This window comes from Lepeophtheirus salmonis, chromosome 7 (genome assembly GCF_016086655.4).
Source record: "Lepeophtheirus salmonis chromosome 7, UVic_Lsal_1.4, whole genome shotgun sequence".
Lineage (NCBI taxonomy): Eukaryota > Metazoa > Arthropoda > Copepoda > Siphonostomatoida > Caligidae > Lepeophtheirus > Lepeophtheirus salmonis.
The window spans coordinates 20,530,009-20,554,650 of NC_052137.2; the positions used below are offsets into that span (position 1 = coordinate 20,530,009).

General features: G+C 30.2%; 1 protein-coding gene and 1 long non-coding RNA gene across 3 annotated transcripts in view; one reads left to right on the forward strand and one right to left on the reverse strand.

Annotated features, from left to right (window-relative positions):
* Positions 1-24,642, forward strand: part of LOC121121708 (neural cell adhesion molecule 2) — a 262,790-nt gene that overhangs the window by 211,693 nt on the left and 26,455 nt on the right. For both annotated transcript variants that reach the window (XM_040716676.2, XM_071889853.1), the window contains one exon: positions 8,356-8,464. In XM_040716676.2, the coding sequence (XP_040572610.1) occupies positions 8,356-8,464 (109 nt within the window). The remainder of the gene's footprint in view (positions 1-8,355; positions 8,465-24,642) is intronic.
* On the reverse strand, positions 1,643-24,155 carry LOC139905917 (uncharacterized). Its single transcript, XR_011781057.1, has 6 exons — positions 23,565-24,155; positions 23,367-23,513; positions 23,201-23,294; positions 22,641-23,124; positions 22,244-22,579; positions 1,643-2,002 (listed from the first exon to the last, which is right to left on the reverse strand). It is a non-coding gene; the product is annotated as an uncharacterized lncRNA (long non-coding RNA).

A 24,642-nucleotide genomic window follows, 5' to 3' on the forward strand; every position in this document is an offset into this window, starting at 1 on the left:
TTGCAATTTTTTTTTTTAAATGTGGTCCACACTAAAAATATATAAAAAGTTTTGTTCCCCACTTAATTTTATATTACCTCGTTTTGGGGTCATAAACTTATATCATGACGATTTGACCTCGTGAATCAAACTTTATCTTGATGAAAATCGAATAATTTTACCTCTAAATGTCTTGTAATGTTGTTCAAATAAAAAATTCCATATCTGATTGCAAAAAAAATCGATGGGTAGTTTGCGGGTAAACTTCTACATGTATGCTGAATTTCATCAAATTATGTATTGTTGCAATTTTATAATTTTAATATCAATTTTTTATTCAACTATTTTGTTGTGGGTGTGCTTCATTTTAATTTTGTTAGAGTAATGACATTATTTCACACAATTGAACATGTAAAGATATACAATGAATCTGTAGCAAACGAAAAAAAAATACATTTGAGAGTAACTTCCAAAATGTCTTAATGAAATATTTCTTTAAAAAATATGTGAAACAATATTTTTGATTATTTCTGCTACAAAAGGTGGTCCATCAACCCAAAAACAAATATGGATTACATCTGCATTTCTTGACAAATTATTATTTCATTTTTAGGGCTTTGGATGTGACACTAATTGCATTTAAAGTAGCTAAAATTGATTGTCTGAATAAACGAATGAAAAATTAATAAATTTTACTTGGCAGGCCATATCGGGCCGATATAAATTTCTAAAATCAAATAAAGATTTAAACTGTAGAAGACGTTCTTGAGTATTTTACATTATCCCAAAAATTTGGATACAAAGTATAACTGACCGAAATATGCCTATGATATATTTATATATGTAGCAGAATAATTAATTAGGACTTTTGTTCAAGATTGTTTGTATGTTGACGCACCCCAAGTATACATATAATTAATAGCTACTAATGAAATTTCAAATACTTGCTTTCTTTCAAACTACAATAGTCATATAGTATTATAATTGATAATAGGAATTGTCTTACATAAAATTTTAATTTCCTTTTGAAGGCAATAAAATAAAGACTTATATATTTTGCACATTAAGTACTTTATTAATAATAATTTTATTCGTTTTTATCTTAAAAATGAATGGTAAGAAATAGATAAAGAAAGAAATTATTTTCAGAAATTGTCCAAAGAAATCGTTTTTTTTTTTTTTGTATAAATACATTTATACATTTGTGTATGTATATTAGATATGCATATTGAGAGTAGCCAAAGGCGTTTACAAAACAAATACAAAATAAATTTCATCTATGTTTGTATGTATATAGATTATATAAAATCCTTATGTAGTAAAAATAAGTTGAAAGTGGAGAATGTTCATTATGTATGGCCCAGGCTTTTTTTATATCTCCAGTTTTACATATGTACCATATATTATGTATGTGTATATGTAATACTACAAAAAAATCTCTAGACTTAATGATAAATCTACAAAATAACTATAGGGTCCCACTTAAACTACGTTCATTAAGAATTAAGAAACCCACTAACAAAGTCACATAACCAATATACATTAATATGGGGACCAAGGGTCGACATTTTTGAGAGAAATATAGGAAAAAGGGGTAAAATTTATATTAATTTTGTTAGCTGAAAAGGTAATTTGAATCTACCTATTTGTGGGACCTTGAATATTAAGGACATTAAACAAATTATATATTTTTACCATTTGTAATATCAGTTATATTAAAAAAATATATACTTTGAGAAAATTTGTATCAAGATTTTAAACTCAAAATAAGTTTGAATACTTTACCTAAATATGTGTTTACGTTTCTATACACAGAATGAGATGATTCACTTGTCATTTTGACTGCCCTTTCAGCAGACTGAGAATGTGTGGGCAGGTCCGGCAGTTAATGTATTGACCCTTCCAAGAGAACCTCTCTAATTTCTTTCTCAGTAAGAGTTGGTTGTGAGAAATCGATTAGATATGATCCGTGTTCAGCCTTTGTATCAATTTTTGTAATAATTTTGTCAGTGGATCTTTTGATCTGAAAAAAAAATGAGAAAGTATTAAGAAATCTATATAAAAGAATAAATCTTGAAACGAAATTACAGTATGTGTTAATAAATCTAGTAATTTGGGACAAAATTTTTGTAATTGCAGTTTGTAGGATAATTATAAACCTCTTCATATGTTAAAGTGCCGTTATCAATTTTTCTGTCTACTCCGATGCATATTAAATTTTCAATATTTTTTTTCTTCCTACTTATCACTTTTGGTTGAAACTGCCATTTTCTCGGTCAATTTTTGATTTTTCAAACAAAAAATGTTTAAAATCAACGTCTTCCTTCAACAAACCGCTAACTTTAGGATCTACCAAAAATGCATTAGCCAGACCTAATCCCAGATTGGAGGAGACATCTTCCCTTATCAGCTCCATCGCAAACTTAGAAGCCTTTAACAGGCTATACGCTTCACTTGGAAAAGTTTATATTCATCGCTTTGAATAACTAAAACATTTTCATCTTTTAAAGCAGTATTAATATTTTTTTTAATTCTTATGTCTTAGAAAAATTGAAATTTCAAGAATTGAGTTTTTTTAATTGTTCCGAGAGCTTAAGTTATTCCAAGGATCGAGGATAACTCTTGCCATAGTCTTTTAATATTCTTCAAATGTTGCGTCCATAAGAAACCACGAAAGGAAGATAGCTATGTTTAAGACATCGAAATCCTACTATGACATTGTTAAAGATTTCACCCCGGTTTCCGTACCAAAAGGGTTTTCGAGTACAAAATAAACATTGAGAAATTTTTAATAAGTTACAATCATGTATTTTCTTGTTGTTAAGCCAAAAAATTTGAATTTGTGTTCAATTTACCACAAAAAATGACAGTTCTTGCGTGACAAAATTTTAGTGGACAAATAGAACCTAAAATGTATATTAAAAAAGCATGATTTATGTTCAAATGATAGATAGTGGCCAAGACATTAAAATATCACACTTTTAGATAAATTTCTGGCTTTAGTTAGCCATATATACGAATAGGAAAGGACTACAGGCTTGATTTACATATAATTTTATTGGAAATTTAATAAGATTTAAATTGATACTATTTCTTGTACAGGAACATTAAAAAAAAAAAAAAAATATTGCGCCTACTCCCTAATTTTATTGACGTGTGAAAAAAATAGGCCCGGTCATTAAAATGGATGCTAAAACGTTTGGAAATATTTGAAAATTTGATTGCTTGTACCTGAAATAGTTGCATTACGGGAGGCCTCAACCAAAATACGGAAATAGCGATATTCGTGAAAACTTAATCGATTATGCCCAGGATGTACTTCTTTATGAAAATAATACCCAGTTTGAGTCAAACAACTTAATAAATGAGTATGTCTAAAAAACCATATTTTGTATTTCTGATTTCAAATGTGAAATCTACATACATTTTTGGTTTAGAAAACATGTATTACTTACAGAATTCGAAACTCAACATTTCTCAATTTTGGCAGTGAAACCAGGGTTGAATCTGAAACTATGTCTTATCTAGGCCTGTCCTTACCTTATTCCAAAATTGACCTACCCTAATATATATATATTATTATTTTAACATGCAATTAAAATCAGAGTGAGATGTTAACATCACGACGATCAATCAATAAATAATGAACAAAAAATAGTACATGCACCAACTTTTTTTAATGTTAACGCTGTTATTTTTCTCTACGTTTTGCCTAGGCATACACATAACTTACTCTTCTTTACAAACAATTACTAATTATTTTTTTCGTGGAACATCGGACAAAGTAGAGCTATGAAATCATACTTCACAAAATCCACGAAAAACAACACAAACAATAAGAAAGGGTCCATAGGGCAATAAGGTTTAGTTCTATTTTTCCCTAAAAATCAACCTATTATTATAAAATCTATCTTATCATGCATACATTTAAGCCAAGATTATTGCTAGTATTTATTTATTCTTACAATATATTATCAAAGGAAAACAATTAATCTGTTTTGAGGGTTCAAATAATTTATATACGATTCCTACTTCATATTATATCCTCAACTGAGTTCATAAAATTACAGCGAGTTTTCAATATTGGAACCCCTCAATAATCCAACCATTCGAAAGCCCAACCCAAAAGTTTTGAATTGGAACTCAAGTAAAAATATAAGTTATAGAATCCCATAAACAAAGGTACACCCGATGACAATCTTGAGTAGAGTTGTAAATTATATGCATTTTAATGCGCATATTTTATTTTATTTTGTAGATGGAAATCTGAACAGTGTTTTTATTTTTCTGAAGCTGTTATCATTATACTTTTTTTATTAAGGAGAAAGTATTAAAGTAACCAATAGTGTGTGTGCTCATGAAAGACGGAAAGTAATATTGATGGTTTGTTGAAGAGTTTTAAGTGTAAGTCCTTGTTGGACACACAGTAGAATTGAAAATCGATATCAGAGAGGTTCCTGCATATGTCCTTCCTAAATACAGAGTGACATTTTTTATTTCCTTTCTCTCATCACTGTTTTTTGTTGATCTAATAATAATGTAATTGCAGCTAAACTACTCTTTTAAGAAACATTATTACCATTACCAGGGTTACTTTGTTAATGTTGGAGCTTTTTTTACATATCGAAATTGCTTAGAGTATACAACTCTAGTTATAAGAACCATTACTAAAGATAGGATTTTCATCGAGTGGTGTCAAACACTCCTAAAATCTCAGTTGACTAACTCAATGTGAATCCGAGTCTAATAACTTGTTTTTATGTACTATTTGCACTCAACGGGCTCTATAAATTGTTAAAATATTATATATAAATTTTCATTAACATTATCAAAAGTTATTATTTCTATTAGATTATGAATATGATGATCATGTTGACTGATTGAATTATTATTTCTATGAATAGTGAAATAGTATGGACTGCATCTTTCAATGTATTTAATATTTTGACTTGAATTTAGTATTATGTATTTAGATATGTACTTCAAATATAATTTCAAAGATAATAGGTTTTTATGAAATTTAATAAGTAAGCGGTTAAATTTTTTTTAATTAACGTACAATTAGCTCTGACCAATTATCTTCAAAATCGTATAGGAAAGCTTTATTTCCTGGTGGTCACCATATTCAGATATTGAATCTACGTACAGAAGAATACTCTGAGCGTAATAGTCTCGTAAAAGTTTGCTGTGCCGTACCTCACATCAGAGTCGAGTCGGTAAATTTGAAAAGAAAGGCAGTTTTTCAGATATGAAAATAACAGAGCGTCCAAGAAAATTATCCTAGACAGATGATCAATAGGTGTTTTGGGTTAAGCTTGCAGCTTTTTAAAGTAAACTATTTACTCAATCACCGTGACATGGGGAAGAGGCTAACGTTACATATTTCTTGGAAATCAAAAATTTCATAGACATTCTTCAGGAAATAGAAAGAGACCTTCAGCCTCTTTAAAATTCTTGAATATTCCTGGGATGATTAATGGGCTAATTTTCGACTATTTAAATACCAATTACTAAAATATCATAAATCTGTAGCACATTATAAAGTTTCAATACCCAAAGTACACATAAATACATAATTAATAACAATGTAATTTTAATAGATCAATATAAAATGAGAGTAAGTATCAATGAATAGTTGGTAATTAGAATGACCAATGTTGTAGGTAAAAAAAATAATGAATTTTAAGACAAAGAATTTGAAACTTGTACAATTTGCTATTACAAGTTGCAACTCGTTCAGACATCAGAATTTGTACAAAATATATCCATATCAATGGGAAATTATATAAAAACTTTTGAAAGTTTGATTTTAACATCTAATATAGCTTCAAGTACGATGAACAATATCTAAACATTGATCAATATGATTCAAATTATATATATTTTTTGTATTGTAGAAGAAGAAACATTTTTGTACCATATTCGACCCAACATTTTGAGAAAAAAAAGGGCTTAAGGACCAATCATAAGTGCATATACCTATGGTTGAATATATTATATTTTTAAGATAAATTATATTCAAATTACGTATTTATTTCTCATTAGATAATTATGTAAATAGTGCTATAAAAGCAGAACCAAGTTCATTATAATATTTACATAATTTTTTATATTAACCCATTTACGTGTGTAAATATTTTTGAATAAAACTTTTTAATTTAGCTATTATGGATATGAAAAATACAGACTCCCCCCTTTTCAAAACTGAATTTATTTTGGGTTAGGAAAGGACTTTCCTTATATGAGCACACTAGGCGGATTTGAATACATTTTAAACATATTTACCATACTATTATCTTTAATTTCTTAGTATATAATAAGTGTATGCATTTTACATATTTAAGTACCACAATAGAAGAGTATTCTAAATGCATTTTAGTTAATTTGTGAATAATTCAACCGAAAGTCTTAAATAAGTTCTCTTCTATCTTTGAAAAAACGATTTAGTAGGCAAAAGATATCATTTAACTAAAGAAAATATAATTATAAACTGTTGAACTTTATTGGAATTCAGTAATAGGACGGGTCTTGGATCCGGTTCTTAAGTACCTGGATTCAGTATAAGAAAACTTTTATTACCCCAAAAGATCCGAGATCCAAACTGGCTTCGCATATTCAAGCTTTTACAAATCTTAAAAAGCTTATAGTTTTCAACAATAAAGAAAGGATTGTTCTTGAATCCGGATACAAAGTATTTTTTTACTGTATGGATGGATTTTAAAACGCTTATCCTAGAGAAAAGATACACATATATTATTTATATAGAACGTAGCATCTCTATTTATCTCGATTAAAGCTCGGAGCGACATCTATATAAACAGTTGCAACACGTTGTTATTCCATTGTCGATATAAAAATAATTATAATAATAACAAATAATTAAGTTCTAATAATGGTAACATTGAGTTAATCATTATTTCAGTATTCACCATAAATTTAACCTTAACCGGGGGTTTCTTTTATTTAAGTACCAAATTAAGAGAATACATGTAATCCAACATTAACTTAAGGGTATAGATAATTGCCGTATTCATACAATCACAATAGATTTTAATGGGTTAAGTATTCATTAAGTCTGTGCGATGTACTACTTGAAATAAAAAATCCAAAACAGAGATAAATCTATAAAATATGTAATACTTTCATGTATTAAAGTTTTAAACAATATAAAAAAAAGAAAAATTATATTTTCTTATTAAAGTATATTTTTGGTCATTACATATAATTTAAATAACCACTCAGTCAATTTAAAAAGTTCCTTGAGACTATTTTATGTTTATTATGCATAAGAAGATAAATGTATGTTAATACATTCATTATGAAAGTATAAATTTTGTGATTAATCAACATGACATTAATCAGAGAAGTTTTATCTCTTTTTTATTTTTTTGAATATGCTATGCATAATAAATATGTACATACATGCATGTATTTGTAAAGCAAATATCTAGTATATATTTTATTTTTTGATACAAAGTTCAAGTCAATATAATTATAGACGTAGTACATACTCTGAAAACAATCTGAAAAAGTATTAAATGTTTGCGCCAATAGTCCTGCTTAGCAAACCTTCCGTTGGCATGCATTGAGCTAAGAGATTAGAAATATATAGGATATGTACCAGCATATTTGCTCCTAAATCATATGCCTATAACGAAACGTAGATCATATGATCAATAATTGTCCAAATATATAAATTTAGTGGAACACGCGACAACTTCGTTGCTAACGCTACAAAGCAAAAATGTTAAAAGAACGTAATCTTTGCTTCCCTTACAAAAGACATCTTGCAAGAAAAAAAAATATATTTTATAAAGCAAAAGAAATGTTCTGAAGCTATCAAGCTCTTTTTATCACTTTGTAATTCTCCTTTACGTAGGTATTAAATTTGCCGGATAGTCTACAGCATATATTATCACAATTAATTTATTTTATATAAATAATCATACTCAAAATTAATCAGACTTAAAAGTTTTTACTGTTTGATTCATATTTGTATTACTCTTAACATTTTTTTTTTAAAAGGAACTATTTACTAGTTTTCGTTTTAATAGATAAATTATATCTGTAATTCAGATCAATAAGTTATTCAATTTAATTTTTGTCATAAGAAAAAGACATATATATACTTTGCTTAAGCTCATTGTTTGTATAATGAGAGCAAATTAACTACCATTAAAAATACGAATTGATAACAAAATGTCCACTCACATTTCTGAACTAAACCTACTGAGTGTACAATAATAATTTTATATGAAATATAAAATTAACAAATAATCTTACTAGTTATATAAAACAAATTAATTATTATAAAAAAATCAAATATTATTATCGTATATTCAAATGTTCTTTTCATGTGTATTTGTGTATTTTCAGCTGGTATATAGCCTGAATACGGGTCGTGACTACGGAACAATCTTATGTTGGGCAGAAAATGAACTCGGAGTCCAAAGTGAGCCATGTGTCTTTCATCTTATACCAGCAGGTAAGACAAATTCCTTAATTCGACATAATTCCTCGTATACTCATGTATCAATTTTTCAATGGAATCAAACAGTATTTGATAGATAACTGTGCTTTTTATAGCCTTTATCAAATAACTCAAATATTAATATTAGTGAACTGGGATGTTTTTAGACCCATAGATTTCCAATAATGCTTATTATTTCTTTGAATTTACAATTTATCGCAAATACTTTTCAGTATGCTCCTGAAATGTTAATTCTCATTATATTCAAAAAAATTATCTTGAAAATGCTTTGTTTAAAATTTATTCGTATATTTAATCACTTTTGATCGCGGTTTAGTCAAAAATAATGAACTTTTTTGTTTAAAATTCGTTCCTTTGTTATTCAATTTTCTTCAATTTAATGTTTTTACTATAAAAATAACATATTATATTTTGTTGAAACCCCAAACTTATGTGGTTAAGATCATTATAAAAATAAGGATTTATGTTTTTTATTATTTATACAAGTAACTTAAGCATTTTAACTGATATTTACGAGTGCAAAATGGAAGGAATGGATTTAAAAAAGATACGAAACTTAAAGGCGTCATTGTTATTATCGTTCAACTGTTTATCGTGTAATTAAATACATTTTGGGGTTTCTATTCCATCCATTTTACTAATCACATTATAAAACGGAGCATTACAAAAATCTAGATTAAATTTTTGTACTATAAATTTTTTGTATAGGAATAACAATAGGATTATAATATAATAGTCCAACAATGTATGTATTAAGGCATTGGTTCTCAAATGGGGGTATGCGCTGCCCTTGGGGTACATGGAGGCACTTCAGGGGGTGCTTGAAATTTAAAAAGTTATTTATATAAGCATAAATTTCATTATAAATATTTTAATAAAATATATGTATGTATATAAACAAATCAGAGGGCGCCACATACAAAAAAAGGATAAACTACTTTTTATGTACTTTAATTATATTTATGACTAGCGGAGGTTGATCCCGTTGCAGGGCGGAATAAAGCACTCCTTTATTATGATTTATGAGAGAGAAGGAGAGAGTTAGGATGGCGTATAGAGAGAGAGAAGCATAGATGTACAAAATTAGAGATGTGGGGGGAAAATCTTATAACCCATACAACATAAGTTTTATTGCTACCAAATTACTGTCACGTTATTCCCAAAAATTTGCTAACAAGTTTAACATAATTAAGCTGAATTTCATATTCGGTTGCAATTCAGTTTTATTGTTCTAAGAAATACGGGAGTCTTTACCTGAACCGGTACTAAGATTTTTTGATCCACCCTGGCATCATGTGTCAATCACTGTCACCTTGAAAACTCAAACAATGGAGTCCTGGTGAAAGCGCAGCTGTAGTGCTGCTGAGAACACAGAGAGACAGGTGATAAAGAAAATAATAATACAGGGTCCCCAAAAATGTTGTCAATATTTGGAAGAATACATCCTATTGGGGTTCATGTCCACAAGCTCTAGTCCTCCCATGGCGTCGTGTTTTTTCTGTGTGGAGAAGTTGGCTAAGAGCTGAATGAAGTCAGCTCCTCTCCAGCGTCATCTCAAGACAAAACATCAATCTCAAATTGTTAAGGAACCTAAGTTTTTCAAAAGAAAACAATCAGAATTCTGGTCATCTCAAGACATAATACACAACATTAGCCTAACCCATGGATGGTTCTTATACCATGTCTTTGCTAATTGCTAAAGCAAAGAAACAGTTTACTATTGGTGAATACCTGCTAATTCCAGCTGTTGTTGTGCTGGCTGAGACAATGCTGAACAAAAACGCAACGAAAAAATTCAATACTGTGCCTTTGTCATATGACTCCGTTTCCTGCCGAGTAAAAAAGATGGAAACATTACATCGTCGATCATGTTATTGCAAAACTAAAAACTATTTTTCCATCCAGCTGATGAGTCCACAGACGTCAGTGGAAACGCACAAATTGTTGATTTTGTTAGATACGTCGATACTGATATTTATGAGCACATAATTTTCTGCAAAACTCTCGATGGGAAAACAACAGAAGAGGATATTTTGAATGTGGTTAATAACTTTTTCTGGCAAAAATGTCTAAGCTGGAAATATTGCTTCAATATTTGAACGGAAAAGTAGGGTCAATGACGAGCTGCAATAGAGGATGCATCGTGTGTATTAAAGAGAAAAATCCCAACGTGAAGTGGCATCATTGTGTGATACATATGGAGGCATTGGTGTCGTAAGAAAATGGTCCCTGAGCTACATGACGTCTTAAATAACACAATCAAAGTGATAAACTTGATCAAGTCGAAACCACTTAATGCACGCCTTTTTCTCTTTTATAAAAATTTGTAGCTTAACACACATACAGAAATGTGCTATCTCTTGCAAGGAAAAATACTCTACCGGTTGTTGTAACAACATTTTCTGAACGATCGCTAATCATCCCATGCCACCTTATTTCAGGACACGGACTGGCTGACAAAGATGTGCTACCTGGCAGATAGATTTAGTAAACTGAACGAACAGAATACATCTCTGCAGAGCACGGACACCAGCATTTTAAGCTGGTTTAGGTGAGAGGCTTCCTGAAAGAAAGTAGAGCTGGGGATAGGTGTTTGTGCACATGGAAATTTCACTTATTTTCTTGTTGTGTATGATTTTCTGTCTAGTGCAGATGTACAGAACAGAGCTCCTGTCAAGTCAACCATAGTGGGGCATTTGACCATTTTAATTCAAGATTACAATTTTTACTTTCCTAACTTATAGAAGAAATCTGCAGAGCTGGATTGGCACGGAGACCCATTTCTCTTGTCAGAGGCAACAAAAGCAAGCTACCTGTCACTGATCAGGAAGAACTCTACCGAGTGTCATCTGACCGTGGCCTCCAGTTGGAGTTTGCCAAATCTACACTCACATAGTTTTTCGTGTGTTTAAAGCAGGAGTACACTGACCTGGGGGAAAAAAGCTTTACAACAGTTTATGTGGAGGCACATAAAATGAAAGTTGCGTTTGTATAAAACATTACAGATAAAAATTAATAATAGTTAATAAAATTAAACAAAATATGTTAAAGAACAGAAAAAAGTCTTGAATTCACAGGGTTAAAAGTGGTAGACAAACCAAGTTACACCTCAAGGAGGTAAGGAAGCTTCGATAATAACTCAGCTATGAAGTTGTCCAAGTAGGACAAGAAGAACGTAAAGGATTTGTATCCACTAAATCTTCACACATGATCTACTTTTTCATTTATATAGGTATTCTGTGTACCCATATCTTGTAAATAAACTATTCAAGCCTTACTCAGGAGCGAATTCGACATCACATCCCCACTTACTGAACTTCAAAGCTTGTGGAAAATTACTCAAAAGGATTGAGAATTCCCTCTCTTCCAAAAAAAAACCACTGACTTCTGAATGACTGAAAACAAAAGGGGAATCGGATAATTTTCTTCTGATGAAAAGACATTCACTGTAGACCCTGTCTACAACAAGCAAAATGAACTAGTTTTTGTTTAAGTAATACAAGTAACAACATTAGGGCATTCACCAGTCACCTTCAGTTTCTTATTGAGCATTGCCATCGAATGGTCATAAATACTTTTTAAGATGCAACTCTTCAGTCTATTTGGTGGAAAAGCGTTTTTGATTAAAAATACTTTTCCAACTTGAATGGCACTAATAGTCGTGTTTTGTTTATTTCTTCACATAAATACTTTATTCATTTAGAGAAGTTAAATATATATAAAAATTTCAGTTTACACATAAATCCCTAAAAAAAGTCAATACAACAGTTGACACGGTGAGTGAAAAGATAATTTACTCTCTAGTAGTTTATCACATTTTATAAAAATCTTCAATAAAATGATTAAAATGATTTGGTAGAAAACAAATAAATAAAAATTAAATGACTAAAAAAAGTAGGATGAAGACAAAAAGAACAACAATTAAAAATTGGATGCATATAACTTTTTAAACTGTCTAAGGATGCGTATTTGATGGCAAAGAAACATCATATTATCTTTCGAACCAGAAGGGTAGTTTTCTATTAAATCCCTCTTGTACTTCCACGTTTGATTTGAAGAATCCAGAATTTTTATCACAAAGAAATAGTATCTCGTAGCTGTCGAACTAAGAATAGCTCTAAATTCTTCATTCCGGATAGGGTCAGCTTTTCTGCTATCCTACTTTTAATAGTAGAGATGGCGCAAGTTTTTGTAGGAATATTAGAAATATTTGAAGTGAGAACAAATAAAAGCAGAGCAATGATGAATTTATCACTTATTTCTGCTATGTTAAGCAATATGAATTTTTGCAGTATATGTAGTGAAGGGCAGTCCGAAAAAGCATGAATAACTGTGTTAAACAGTTTCCAATGAGCATTGAAGAATATACATCCAGAAAATATTTGAAATTGCAAAATAAATCGCTTTCCATCTTTTACATTAGAAATTGAGCCTATGATTTTATGATTTGGATATGTTTAAGAACTAGTCGCAGATTTTGTCAGCTTCCTCCTTATAATTTACTACAAAATACTTTCTCAAATGCCATGGAAAGGGTATCAAGTGATTGTTTGCGGCTCTCTTTAGTGCATAAAAAATTTCTCAAATCGTGAAAAGGAAATAATACCCAGATAAGGCAAACCACTCTAATTTTTTTTGGTTTCAACGAGGTTTTTAAAATAAAACTTTTTTTACAGTTATGTCGCACCACATCAATGGTGGAGGTAGATGACTGTGCCCCTTTCCAAATAATTAAATATGCTGCAACCAAAGATAGAGATAANAAGTGACCATAGACCATAGACCGGGTATGAGGATATAGTAACTCGCCAATCAGTCTTTTGATGTCTTCAAAGGTACTTAGTACTTTTTGATAGGCTTTGGGCAGTAGTAGAGATAATCTTCCTCCGACAAAAGAGATTTAGATTGTTTGATTACGGGTAAATAGATCCTATGAAATAACTTATTAAGCCAGGACTCTTCTTTATTTGCCCTCTCAGCGAGACGGGGAATAACTGTTGGCTTATATAGTATATTAGGAATAATTAGAAAATGAAAGAGGTCAATCCTCTTTTGAAGATTGAAACTTCTCCATTGCTAAATGGAAGAACACGCATAATTTTTTAGGCATGTCCAATTTGAATAAGAAGCAGCTTTTTGTTTATAGTTATATAATTCCCAATATTTCCACAGTATCCTTAATTGAAAAGCTGGGCTCAATTTAGCAGTAAGAAGAACAACGATTTTTTAATAGTTGACTTTTAAACTTGACCTCAGTTCATACTTCTTGAAGAAATCACTTCAATTCATTTAGTTAATTGAGCCACAGATAATGACGTCGTTATCCTACATATCAATTATAAGAATCGAGGTTCAAAAATCCTCTCGAAACCCCATGAATTTATTTATAATCGAATTTCTAAGATCTTTTAGCACAACGACGAATAATAGTTATAGAATAATAACTGCTTAAGGACAACCTTAACGGCAACTCTATCTTTATGTAGTTGGGTCGCTTTCTACCATCTCCCATTGAGATAGTTGACGTGCTAGTGAAAAGAAGAGATTATGGGATCAAAGTGTTCTTTTGGAAGAAGTCTTTTAACTGATTTCATAATATGACTGTGCTGTACAGAAATAAATGCTTTGCTAAAGCCCACAGCTATAATTACACCAAAAGTTCCCTTTTTACATACAATTTCAAGAGCAGACAGTACATTTCTTGAAATTTCTGAAATCCTCCTCACCTCTTAGAAGCATTTTTGTTCTTTGCCAAGTTTGGAGTTCAAAATTGGTTCTATTTTACTGGCAAAACCCCGGAATAAAGTGATCCCTCTCATTGAGCACCGTGATTGGTCTCAAATTGTTGATATATGTAGCTTCCCTTTTTTAGGGATCAGAACCATAGTATTGTGTTTCGGTCTGAACATCCTGTATAGGTATGTGACCGTTATAAGTTTTTCTTTCTCGTAGTAAAATTTGACTTACAAATAAAATTGGTTTTGATACGATACCCCCAAAAAAATACATTTTTTTGAAAAATAAATTTTGTCCTATATTTTAGTTCAGGTTTTTTAACTATCCATAAAAAATCACTTAATACCGGACACAAAAAAAAATCGGTTTCGAAAAGAGTTTCCTCAATAGTTACTGGTTCAAGGGAATACTGTAATAGTTTTATCCTACAGCCTCTTGCATTAGGTTATATTAATGAAATCTATTCTATTGTAAGAAAGATTTTTCAATTTTTTTTAATCCTTTAGTTAATATTGTAGTTACCGATATATAGCATCTTAAGAAATTGAAATTAAGTAATAATTAATACAAATAGACTACATAATATACCTACCGATCACGTCATCAATTAACGCTTATAACTATATTTTGTTATACAAAATCTCTTCCTATAGTATTGCTCTTCTACTGAAAATTACCCTTAACTTTAAACTACCATTACCAAAGTTGTGTGACTACAATTAATCTTCCAATCTTACTTGATGCATCAATATATATACTTTTGTTTAAATTAACATGATGGCTTGATGGAGTTGGCCTTGCAGATCCGGCTTATTTTGATGCCTCTCTCGTCACTGACTCGCTTCATCTTCTCAATAAGGAAGTGTCAGTGGTCATTGACATAGGACTCAAGATTTATGTCCTCTTTGATCGTTCATCCAAAGGTGATTTTCTTCACACCCCTCCTGTTCGCGTGCACCACAATTGAGATGGCTAGGTTGATCATGATTGAACTCTTGGGCTCCTGCAAAAAAGATTGGGATGTGCTTTTAGGCCTTTTGCAGTCCACGTGGAGCATGTTTAATGCCAACCTACAGCAGTTTCATAACTTTGTACACCATCCTTCTGTTGTTCTGTTGACGGGGATGATATTACTAGCAGCATTTCCAGCCGAGTAAAAATTGTGAATCAATTTGGTTGCTGCTCCTGGGCGTTAATTTGGAAGACTGAGCGCAAAACTTAAAATGCTATGGCTGACAAGAAAACACAAGAGTCATTCTAAAAAATCCGGTGTAGTAGATTTATAGGAAAACAAAACTTGTATAAATAGGTACTTCGGCTCACATATGTATGTGTTTATTTGTTTTATATGAATGGGTATAAAGGCACCTATATAGCAGGTACGCTAATGGTTATCCAATTAAAAGAAGTCAACTGATTTCAATCTTAATATAATTAAATATATATATAAAGGAATGTTCAATGCAGTTATATTAAGCATTTCACATAAAATCGAAATATAAGAATAGTAGAGTTTTAATCCTTTAAAAGTGTTATAACGAATGCGTTGCTTTTATTTAAAGATATTTTCTCAAAGATAAAAGTTATCAAATTGAGTTAATGTTGAATCAATTTTATTTATTTCATGTCTTGTAAAATTCAATAGTATTTTATTAGACATGCTCTACAGTTTGGTACATTTAGGATTTTCCTTATTTTATCTGAACTTATAATATCTTTTAAATTTCTTTACTATACAAATTGCCTTTATATATTAAGCCTCGAGGGAATATTATGTATGTATAATGTTTATAGTCCTGATATATTGTGGAAGAAAAAAAAAGAATGAATCTTATATATAAAAGTATTATTTAAGATTTATCATATTTGGTTTTTATGATAAAATATTTTTGTAGAGCCACAAATATTTTGAAACATACCAAAAAGAATCCTATCCTGTTAATAATATCAATTTATATACGCTCTAACAATAATTATAATAATTAAATTTAACTGCAGTTTACATATTAAACTACATACATTTAATCAACTTTAATTAATCTTTATAACCTTATATTTCATTTAATTATTTTTTTAAGTGATGAAATGAACATCATTCTTTCAAATTGTTAATTACCATAAAAATAAATTATGATAGTATTTTATTTTTATGTGCGAATATTTTTACTCAAAACATCAATTAATAGCTATTGCTCGAAAGATTTAAAATTGATCCAATCAGAAAAAAAATATGTAAAAATGGTTTTGTTTTAAATTCTATAAATTTCATTTGAAAATAATATCCTTTATAGTTTAATTCAAAAATAACTATTTAAGAAAAATTTATCAAACTTATCCATTCGTTAATTCACTCTGAATGATAATGCAAGTATATTCGTTGGGTGTTAAGCCAGTGCCGGTACTTTTGTCTTAAACCATTTCGCCTTAAGATATTTTGCCTCAAATGTCTCCTTAAAATGTAAATGAATGAGATTTATATGTCGTTATTGTTTATTTTTGGTTGAAATTAATGTTCCCTTTCATTTTTTTAATCAAAATATGTAATGTGTATTTCTATAAAACTGGTTAAATGGTTTTTTTTAAATTTTTGTTGGACTAATGACGGAATTATCCTCTTTACTCGTATTAGGCTTGTTCGTCAATCCATGATTATTTTCTAACATGAATAATCCATCATGTCTACTAGTAATTACTAATTACTAACGGAAAAGTGATTAGCACGTCTCTCTTTTCGAATTGTTGCCGTGTTTGTTCATTTGTCTTTTTGTAATAGTTTTATTAACTGTGTGAAATTTCGATAAATTTTATGTATTGAAATGTTGTCCATAAATCTATCATTATTTATTTATATTTCAAGGCCAAATATCCTTGAGGCAAAATAGTTTAAGACAAAAATACCAAGTACTGTTAAGTATCTCCAACATTAAAAGATATACAATGCTAGGCAGAAAAGCGTGGACTTTTAATTAAATAGATTTAGTGATTATTTTTTGAAATTTAGATTCAGCCAATCTTCGTGTATAAACAAACTATAATAAAATTTTTGTCATTTTGATATCATGAATGAGAAAACAGCAAAAGAAGCAGCGCATATCAGATCTCGTAGATGCTGAAATTAAGGTGGCGACGATTATGGTCATTGTAAAGTGCTCCAGGAGCCTGGTTTTTAAGGTGCCCAAGATGAAGAATCATAGAAAAAACCTCTCCGTGGCTGATAGGACCAACAGGAGGGTCGTGAAGGGGAACTTGAGATTTTCCTCATTCACGAAGGCCCCACATCACCTAATGACAGAGGTCGTGAAGGCCAAGAGCCTCGATATCCACGTTTTTTTCTATCGGCATAAGGACCTATTTGTCTTCACAAATTGTTATGAGCATTAGTTAATCAATTACATACTCTTTTCCAGTAATGTTTTATACCTACGAATTCCTAATCTAAATAAGTAGTTCGAGTATTTATTATTTCTAAATATTAAACTGTACATATTTATTACAGAATAAAGCATCTATCGTTTTCATGTTAATCATTTGGGTCGATAAATAATAAGAACCTGTAAATAGGAGTCTTTGAGACCTCCATAACTAATTTTGGAATTTTTTAACCCCTAGTTAGTAAACATTCAGTATATGACTTGTTTTCGATTTAATTTCCGTAGTTTTTACGGAACCTTTTTGATCACTTATTTAGTAATTATAACATATGAAAATTGAAAGTTAAACTTTAAAAAAAAACATTTTTTATCGAAATTTTGAACAGTAAATTTTTCTTAGTTGTAATATAAGGTTTATTCTTTAGCTTTAACTATGTATAATATAAAGCAATTGCAAAAAAAATATTAGTATCCAAAAAAGACTTTCATTTAACTGAATTTTTGCATGATTTGACACATTTTGTAGGAACTGTATTCAAGATAACTGGATAAATAAATTATTTTTTCAATACTGGAATTTTTCTTTAGCAATTGTTATTACCATTAATTTTTATCAATAGAGTTATTTCACTTCGAAATATGACTTTGAATTCAAAATATACTCAAAAAACGTTATTTTTTTACAACCTATTGAGATTGAAGGTTTTAAAAGTCATTTTCGTGTTCTATGGCTAAAATAGCAATCATAAATTTGTGTTTATCCCGGTGGGCAAAAAATCTGTTGGATAGTGTTAAAAGAACACAGATACTATATACAGTTGAGCCCAAAACTATTCGTACCCTCAAAAACAAGATATGATAAATTAACAAAATATCATATTTGGCGTTGCATAAGTATTCATATCGGAAATCTTTGACAATTGTTTTAAATTTTCCTTTCAGAAATGTTTTTGATAATAATTACTATTTATTGACTAAAATGTCAAATATTGAAAGGGTACGAATATTTTTGGCACAACTTTACATCTAACTTATTTTAATTTATTATGCATTGTTTAATAGTGGAACCTTAGCTAAAAATAAATCTGAAAGACACATAATTCATTTTCTTTGACAAGTGATGATAAAGTATAAATTTCTGAAGAGTAACTGATCACAATCTCACTTATTGGATCTACACAGGGTATTTAGAGCTATTTGGTATTGTAAGGAATTGTGAAACATGTTGGAAAAGTATATGGAGATCATGGAACTTATTATTGATGAAGTTATTCTCCTTCCAGAATACAAACGTTAATGTTATATGAAATCGTAGATAATATTTTTCTTATAAATTTGGATCAACGTAAGTAGGATAATTTATATCCCGAAGAGGCATAAAATTGAACATAATTTTCCACCTTTATCACTTAAAAGAACATTTGAGAAATAAAAAAATACATTGAACCAACTGTCCTAACAATTATTCCATTAGAAGCTCTACCTAGGAAGAGGATCAGAGAAACATTTCTCAATATAAATAAAGGAGAAAAATCATCATTCATCGTATAGAAAAATTTTGAGAGGCGTCGCCACCATGAATAAATATTAAAAGTAAGGGTTGCAAATACTTCTTTATATTTAAATAAATCAAAGTTCTGATCCGGAGAAGAAAAGCTGTTCTTTTTGCAGAGAGAACAAAGAAATATCAATAAGATATGTAAAGGATGTAATAACAAAATCAGGCATTTCTGATTTCCTGATTTTTCCAGCATATATGATGATGAAATTTTACAATGCTTTTTTTGTAGTAAAATATCCATATAAAAATGTAATTAGTATCCAAAACACTGCCACTGAGTCAACAAGAGAAGATTTGAAGCCTAATAGATTTTCAGAGGCAGAACGGGACTACTCTGTTATGATGATTTTTGTGAAGAACAATCTGGATATTAGTTATGCTAAGGTCTCAAAAATGATAAGATAAATGTTGCAGAGTTGAGGAAGGCCCTGGCGGAGAACAAGGATTTCAGGGGAAGATCTCAAGAAAGGAAGTAACAAAGCCGCAGGAGGATCGTCCTAGTTCCCCTAACGTGAATCAAATGGTACATCGAGTCAAATATCAACAGAAGTCCTCACACCACCAAGAATTTCTTGATCTACTCCATCTCTAGATACCAGGGCCTATGCACAGTCCCAAATAAGGCCTTTATTTAGTTCAACAGAGGCTACACTGTGTAAAATATATTTTCAATGATTTTATCTGCATCTCAGTTTTTGTTCCTTTAATAAATCAGAAATAATAATCATTTTATGTTTATTCAAACTAGATATATCAAAAAAGCCCGGATTTTGTTATTGTAGCCTATACCGCTCAACCGTTATTATTTACTTTATTATACAATTTTAAGAAGTTAAGGATCATTTTTTTACAATTTTCCCACGATCAATGTTGTAGAACACATAATTAGGTGTCGATTGCTATGAAAACGTTGCCCTAGTCCTGAGCAAACCATATGAGAAGAGAAATAAGATATCAGTGTTCCTCCACATGGAATTGTCCTAGAAGGCCATCGGTGAACAAACTGGGGTATCGAGAAAGACGATTTACAATGTCCCCAAGAGGAGCTCTGCTGTCTCAATCCTCTTCTTGTACTGTGTGCTTAAGGTGGCGACTACCAGAATGTTTTTCTTAGCAATCGACAGTTAATTATGTGATCTTCAACATTTATTCTAGGAAAATTGTAAAAAAATGGCAATTAACGTTTCAAATTTGCATAACAGAGATGAGTAAATAATAACGGTTTCCCCAGTATACAAGAATCTATATGAATACCCAATATACAATCCCATGTAAATAGGACATAAGATACAGCCATGAAACATTATGGAAAAAAGGTCAGCTCATAAGATTGTCTGATAGGGACTACTTTAACTTACAGATAAATAGAATGACGGATTTCCAAAATGAACAGGATATTTTAGGCAGTAAAAAACGTAGAACAAAAAAACCGTTTCGAGTACGAGTATTCAATCATTTTTTGGAGGATGTGATGAATAGTCATATTTTAGGTCATCCCAAAGCAAATTGCCTGACTACTCTTACCATTTCTTCAAACAGGCTCGTCATGGCCTTGTACTATGAGCATTGGTCTTAAATTTAACTTTTAAAAAAATGAATTATTTTTTTTAGTTCCAACATCTTTTTTGGATTCTAGATATCCAAAAAAAAAAATATATATATATGTATGAACTAGTCAAAATTTTATGAAAAAAGGCTTTTAAAAGACTAAGAATCGTATTATACATAACATTTTGAGTAGTTCCATGAAAGTATTTCTCTTTAAAACAAAAATTAAGCTTTTCTTTTTCTTTTTTTTTAAAGATTTTTTTTATCTCCCATGTAAGTACTATTTTATCTCTCAAGTATAGTAAATTAATCATCAATGAAGAAGCTTAGTCTTATCTAACATAAATTACAATTGGTTAGAAAACTAAATAATAATATTACAAAGTAAATAGGCTTTATTTTGCGAAAAGGTATAAAAATCAGTCGCTAAATTAAATTCATGTTTCATCTTTTTTGTAGTCAAATTAATAATAAACATTAGATATAAAATCGATTAGACAGTATTATAATTATAAAGTAAAAATATCTTGTTTATAACAATTTCTCAAACTATTTTGAGAAAATAAATACTTCTTTGTCAAGAGATACGACCATTGTATTTAATAACAGGAACAAAAACATTATATATACTTTCATTAAAAAAAACTTTTTTAACTTTTTATTTTACAAAAATAATACAACAAACGAACATCAAGAAGATGAATAATCAAAATATATAAATATGAGTACTCTTACATACACATTAATAAAATTCAAGTAAAGTAAGAATGAAATGGTAAGAAATGTGGAGTTGAAAACGAGGAAAGGAAGATAAACCGATATATAGTTAGAGCTGTAAGTTCTAAGAACTACTTATATATAAAAAATGGTAATAGTGCAATATAAAGGATGTCATATAAACGACTTTTAACGTTACATTAGATTAGAAGTGAAGCAGTTGTAGAGTTGAGACCTTAGACTAGGGGGGTAAGGGACATTAATTGCAATTTCGTTTGAGAGCCCTACAAAATATGGAGACAGTTTATCTGAGTCCAAAAATACTAAAAAGTTTCTACTTCAGACCATTGTCTTGTGATAACACGATTGAGCATAAGAGTTAAGTGAAAATTGCAAAAAGGTGGACAATGTTGTATTCAGAGTTTAAAAATTAACTATTAATTCATCCACATAGAAGTAGTGAGCTGTCCGATATGTTAAGACAAACTCTACTTTCTCTAACAGAAATTTGATTAATCCCATATAATGACTCTGTATACATAAAAGATTGCAAATATAATCTTGCGGACGCCCCTGGGTTGAGAGAGGGAAATATATTAAATAAAAGTATAAACAAAGAAATCAAGTGTAATTGAAAGAGGGTTGGGGAGAGGCAAAACTTTGGAGTTTATGTCCAACTTTTACAGTCTATCAAAAGACTATCTCTTCGAAAGCTTAGTTTTAGTCTGTAGATGATTATAATACGTGTTAAAAATATATATTAGTGAAATCCTTTTACATTTTTATTCATATTAACTGTTAAATTTAAAAATAAAAAATATTTTTATGTAATTATCTTACTTTTTTCATCTCTAATTGATCCAAAACGAAATTAATTGTTACAATTTTTTTCATTTCATCAGAAGTAGATTCGGTCTAGGGCTTATCCCGAAAGCTCACTATCCGAACTGCATTTTTCCAAGTCCATACCCCAAACACTTCAGTCTGACATTTATTTAAAATGTAAAATTATTCCTTTACAACTAATCCATGACGTCATCTTAGATTTGACACCTAATGGAAATAAACTTACAATTACGTTATTAATAATTTGTAAGTGTTATAATAAGTATTTTAACTCTCCTTGACTCCAGGTTGAAAGACAAATTATTCAGGGGGGAGTGAGCAAATGTAGAACTGTGGAATAAATAAGTTCAGAATTAATCGAACTATATGAAAATGAAGATACACGACTTACAATTACAGATAAAATCCATGCCTGAAGTACTTCAAATAAATTTTTGAGTTGATTAACTTCTTTTGACAGAAAAGTTAACTCCCAGGAGAGAAAGAAAATTTCAAAATCGTCTTATCCCAAAATTAATACCAAAAATTACTTCAACATTCCAGTGCAGCCTAGAATTTCAAGTCTTCTGTAGTTGAGTGCTTTACAAAGGACGAACAAGTTTTCCTCGTATTTTTGTACTAGAAGACTTATTCAATAATTCTTCAATAATACAGAAGATACCTCCCCAAAACAATCTTTAGTGTTACTCTTTGTTTCTCATGATCATACTTAAACGAAGCTACTTAATACTTATATAAATTAATATATGTAAAACATAGAGGCTTTGAGGAAAGTGCTGAACTTCTCTTGGTTTACAAGATTGAGGAAAAGCAGTGAATTCAAGAAAAAAAATGGTTATGATCTGATTGACATATTATTTATGGGACCATCAGAGCTATTTGGGGTAATGAAAAAATGTAGTAAATAATGGAGACAGATGGAGAATCCATTATGAATGTCATTCTACATACCATGAGGTCTAACGAGCCTTTTAACTTATATTCAATGTTGTGAAGTCTTGACGAGTTTTTAAGGGAACGAGGACTAACTCCTGTTGGTCAATACCTATATCGTGGAGATACGGAACCAGGTAATTTCATTCTATTAAGTAGAACCAAGAGATTATTCTTATACTACCGTTCGAAAACCAGTAACCTCGAGCCTTCAACACCCTTTTTCATAGCAGTGGAAGCACTCTCTAATAGTAGAATAAGATCTTTAATAAACGGTGATAACAAAGGAGTGTCGTCTCTTATCGTCAAGAGAAGATTGGAGAGAATGGACCTGAAAGAAATGATAAAGGTATTAAACCCAAAAACAATATTGAAAAACTACCTAACAGATTCCCATCAAAAATGGTTAAGATACCGATTGGCCACCACCTCTTCATTTACAAATAAGTCGAAACAAATGGTTGAGTCTAGAATGCGATCTTTTTGTAAAGAAAACATCGAGACCTCATTCAATTTCTTTTATTTTTGCTCAAAAGTGGCTCCCGTTGTTAGAATGGTGGATTGTATTATCTGCAAAAAGTACGGCGGCCAAGAACTCTGCCCTTCAGATTGGGTTGTAGCAACGTCTTCGAAATACAAACATAACCTGAAAATTGAATATATTATCTCTAAAGTCGGAGGGATAATATATGGGGTTAAAAATAAAATCTTGACTATTTCACCAAGGTTGGAAAAGTATATACTTCACTCAATGGAGATCCTAGAAGCCGCCTCTGCCCAATCAGAGATTACAGGAAAATGTATAAAACTTCCCAACGGACCAGGTAATTCTCGAGACCAAAAGGATTTAGGGTGGCTCTTCTGTGTTATTACTTATTATATAATTAAATAAATTAACAAGATTTTCGCGAATTCACGCCAACATAGAATGATCGATACTTCGTCATATAATAAATATACTGAGTGATATATTACAGAAAAAGGAAAAGAGCGAGGGAGAGGTCTATAAAGAGCTCGCTTGGGAACCTCAGTTCTTGATCTGATTACTTATCTACCGGTTTTTCTTTTTTCTTTTTCTCCTTCATTAAACATATAATATTTCAAATTCTAACATTTGTTTGTATTTTTTATTTTTATGATCATTATTTTGACATTGACTGTTTTTTCAATTGGATTACAAACTTTTATGATTTAACTGAGGTGATATGTGTAAATAAAAAATCAATATACATATGTACTAGCCTGAATAATGAAAGAATAATAATGTGAGTTTGAGAAACAAATTTAATACGATATGATGAGCTCAATGGTAGTGCTTTATCTAAATATGTTCGTTACTAAAACTCTTTACATTTAACATTCAGTATTTCCTATTTTGTATTACAAAAAGTAACAAGAACAGGTAAAAAAATGCGATAATTTGCGAAAATTGCACAACCACATTGTTATTTCTGAGATGA